Source organism: Coffea arabica, chromosome 2c, assembly GCF_036785885.1.
Source record: "Coffea arabica cultivar ET-39 chromosome 2c, Coffea Arabica ET-39 HiFi, whole genome shotgun sequence".
Lineage (NCBI taxonomy): Eukaryota > Viridiplantae > Streptophyta > Magnoliopsida > Gentianales > Rubiaceae > Coffea > Coffea arabica.
In genome coordinates this window covers 68,852,845-68,856,642 of record NC_092312.1, presented here as the reverse complement: position 1 = coordinate 68,856,642, position 3,798 = coordinate 68,852,845, and the positions used below count along the sequence as shown (strand labels likewise).

At 31.2% G+C, this 3,798-nt stretch overlaps 1 protein-coding gene across 1 annotated transcript; it reads right to left on the bottom strand.

Annotated features, from left to right (window-relative positions):
- Positions 1-2,191, bottom strand: LOC113724568 (acetylajmalan esterase-like). The gene is made up of 5 exons (XM_027247455.1): positions 1,969-2,191; positions 1,084-1,296; positions 837-985; positions 346-619; positions 1-224 (listed from the first exon to the last, which is right to left on the bottom strand). The coding sequence occupies exons 1-5, from the start codon at positions 2,189-2,191 to the stop codon at positions 1-3; spliced, it is 1,083 nt and encodes a 360-aa protein (XP_027103256.1).
- Positions 2,192-3,798: the final 1,607 nt, after the last annotated feature.

The following is a 3,798-nucleotide window of genomic DNA, read 5'->3' as shown; positions in this document are numbered from 1 at the left end:
TCAAAGATGAAACATCCTCATTCGAGGCAAGATGGAGCGCAACAAATATCCTGCAATGTACTTATATGCTCGTTGTGTTGAATGAATTCCATCCCAGCTGATGTATTTATCAGGGTTAGGACATGCAGAAACTCCTTCAACCCCACATATCTTTCGGGGATCAAAATTGTATGGCCCTGATCCACTTCCACAACAAGCCTTCTGTAAAGAATTTCTACCAAGTCCTGCAAGAATTTTCAACCAAAAATTTTAATTAGTGGGATTAAGCTAGATAATTAATTTAGTACATATATATACTTTAAAAAAAATTCGGCAAAATGATGGTATGGTAACAAATTAACTTACGTAGACGCTTGGCATGAGACAGAAGCCACAAGTAGGCGTTGTAGTAGTCACCATAGACAATGTCGACATAGGGATATTCTTTCTTCAACACGTTGATTGATGCTTTTAGAACTTCATTGTGAATTTTAGCGAAGTTGTTTAAGTCCTTGAGACAGTGTTTTTCATCATATGCTGCTGAGTTATTTGTGTGGAAGCTACTGAGATAAATTGGAAGACAGCCAATTGGGAAGTTACCAGGGACAATAACTCGTCCTGCCCCAAAACCAATGACTCTCTGAAAATAGCAAAAATTAGTAAGATGAAAAATAAGATTGTTAAATTTTTATTTGTACATATAAACAAACCCCTAATGAAAAATGCCATTTTTGAACAGTTACAAAAAAAAAAAAGGAATTTGGGAATTTTTTTTTAAAAAGCAATTTTGAGAAATTAAAACAGACTTGGAATTAAATTAACAAGGAAATTAAATCAAAAAAAGAGAGAGTACTAACCCGAACAGCATCTGTAATACTTTGGACAACATCTGGCACCAAACCAGTTAACTCGTCCAAGGTTTTTCTTTGAACGAATCCATAGTTATAGTCGTTGCCTCCAATCTCACCAACAAAGAAAAGGGCATTTCTGAGCATTTCCCAACATCCTAGGGTTTAGATTAACAAAAAAAGAAATAGGATAATCAATAATTGTTACCTTAATATATTCTTGATCTGTGCTAAAAAGTTAAATTAATTTGCTAACCTTCTTTGGTGTGACAAGTGGAGTTGAAGTGGGAAGCCATCCATTCCAATTGCATGCTAAGGGAACTATTGGTTGCTGGATTTGTAATGTTTTTAGCTTTCAATGCCTCTTCTGATAGAGCAGTAGCTCCAGCAACAGCAAAGTTTACCCCATGTTTGAAGTTTACATGAGCTTTCTTGCAAGGTTCGAGGTATGGAAGACCAAATGCTGTTGCTGTTAAACAAAGTTCAACAATCTTAGTTGCTAATACGATTAGGAGTATTAAAAAAAAAAAAGAACCAAAATACGGACGTTCTACAAGAAAAATTAGGCCTAGTTTTTCCTCAAAAGAATTAATTGGAATTCTGCCTTGTTTGAAAAACTTTTTTCCTCGTAAAAACATATATATCCACTTATCAATTTTTTGTAATAAGAAAACTAACTTAAACCTTATGAAATTGGGATTTAATCTGTCCTCTGCAATTTAATCTCTTTACTTTTGCATAAATTTTCTAGTGTAATTAAGCATGTTAATTTTCAAGATATTCACATAACACATATGAAGCCTGATTATATGATGGTTTTGCCATTTAATATTTTCAGTATATGTAAACTTTTGATCCTTAATTAGATATCATAAAAAAAACAAAAAATAGATCTAGAAGAGTTAGGAAAAAAATAAATAAATAGAATTAGGTTAGAAATTTGACAAACCAAAGAAACAGAAATTCACATAGCCTCAACCAGAAATAGGAAGATATGGTTGTAATTTTTTTTTTTTTAAATAAAGGAAGAATAATGGTTGTAAACATCAAAAAGTTATAAGAGGCAAATTGCAAGAAAATTCTCAACTACAAAAAAAATAGTAATAATAAAAAGTAGTTTGGAATTAATTTTGGTGCATACCGAAATAGTCAACCATGAGGAGCCCATTAGAACATCGACCAGTAGGTTTTCCAAACGTTGTCTCGCCATAAGGGGGTCTAGTGAACAAGAAACCACTGCCATGGGGACTCTCTAAAACAAGGTTTCCAGTATCAGAAATTGAGTCACCGAGCTGATATATCTTGTCAAGGTGATACAGCCTTCCCAGTTCAGCTGCTTTTTCAACATTCATAAAACCGGCCATGGTACCTCTGAATGTTCTTGCAGTGCATGCATGAGGATGTAAAAGAAGAAGAATTAAGAAGAAACTGCGACAAATAATGGAGATATGTTGACCCTTCGTAGCCATTGTTTCTTGGAAGATAACAAGAAAAAAACACGATTTGAATTGTTGATGTATAAAGTTCCTATGATTGATAGTGCTGAATATATAGGCACCAATAGAATTCCATTCACTTTAGGATTAGAGTACCAATCTCCTAGTATGTTTGACAAGGAAAAAATACTAGGATTAGAATTGTTATGCTAGTATGTATAACAATTTCCTTGTTATACTAGTATGTTTGACAGGGAAAAAATACTAGGATTAGAATTGTTATCCTAGTATGTATACCAATTTCCTTGTTATACTAGTATGTATAACAAGGAAAAAATACGATTTGAATTGTTGATGTATAAAGTTCCCATGATTGATAGTGCTGAATATATAGGCACCAATAGGATTCTATTCACTTTAGAATTAGAGTACCAATCTCCTAGTATGTTTGCTGAGCGACAAAATCCAATTTCTTTCAGGATGAGATCATAAATCCCTCCTGGTATTGTTGGGATCTGGTGTATATGAGAAATAAAACTAATTTCTGTGGAACTAGAAATCCAAATGTTTTTTGGATTCAAACTATTGTAAATATATATATATATATTGTTAATCACGTAGAACCATTCTAAATTGTTGGGTAAAAAATTTGTGGAACCTCTAAATTATTGCCATTGTTTACTTTTAACCCTCATTTAAATTTTGTTTTCGATTGATCCTTGAATAATTAAAACTGTATACTTTAAGAACTTCCAGTGACTTTAGAATTAAATCCAGTCAGATTTAAATGGCATTTTTGTCCATTCATAACTGAAACATTAAGACCAGCACAAAAAATCTGAAAAAGAGCTAACCCTTTAATTTCTTAAGCACACCATTGAAACTGGAGGAGTTTTACTTCATTACTAGTGTGAATACCCGTGCTACGCACGGTGCTGACATTATTGGAAAAAATAAAAATAAAATGGTTAAAAATTGTACCAACACAATTAAAATGTAATATCTGCCTAATAATAGTTTGAAATATGATAGAATGTGTATATCATTCAAGAACTGCCTTTTTCGGAAGATAGATTCTGAAAAAATAATAAAAATTTATATTAGAAAATGAATGATATATGAATAAAAATGAATGTAATTGAATGTTGTTAAAATGAAATACTTCCAAATATTATGCATTCGATTTGATAATCTTGCATGAAGTTGTGAATACTCTTCACACCAATAAATTTTTAGTACGAAAGTCAAAATTGATGATTTAATTAATTCTGTTGAATTTTGTGGAGTGCGTACTACAAATGAAAATGCACGATCTTTGCATGAATTGATTCATTGGTTGAACAACATATCACTATTTTCCTGAAAATTAAGTACGTACGAAATTCAAAATTAGTATATTTTTCTACATAGTTTATAAATAGCATTATAAAATATATATATATATATATATATATATATATATATATATATATATATATATATATATATATATCAAGAAATTCTATCTTTCTTTGTAATTCTCTGAGATAAGAAAC

Coding starts and splice junctions, on each gene's coding strand:
- LOC113724568 (XM_027247455.1), bottom strand. CDS start 2,191: ATGGCCGGTTTTATGAATGTTGAAAAAGCAGCTGAACTGGGAAGGCTG. Junction 986..1,083: donor CACTTGTCACACCAAAGAAG/GTTAGCAAATTA, acceptor TCTAAACCCTAG/GATGTTGGGAAATGCTCAGA. Junction 225..345: donor GTCTCATGCCAAGCGTCTAC/GTAAGTTAATTT, acceptor AAATTCTTGCAG/GACTTGGTAGAAATTCTTTA.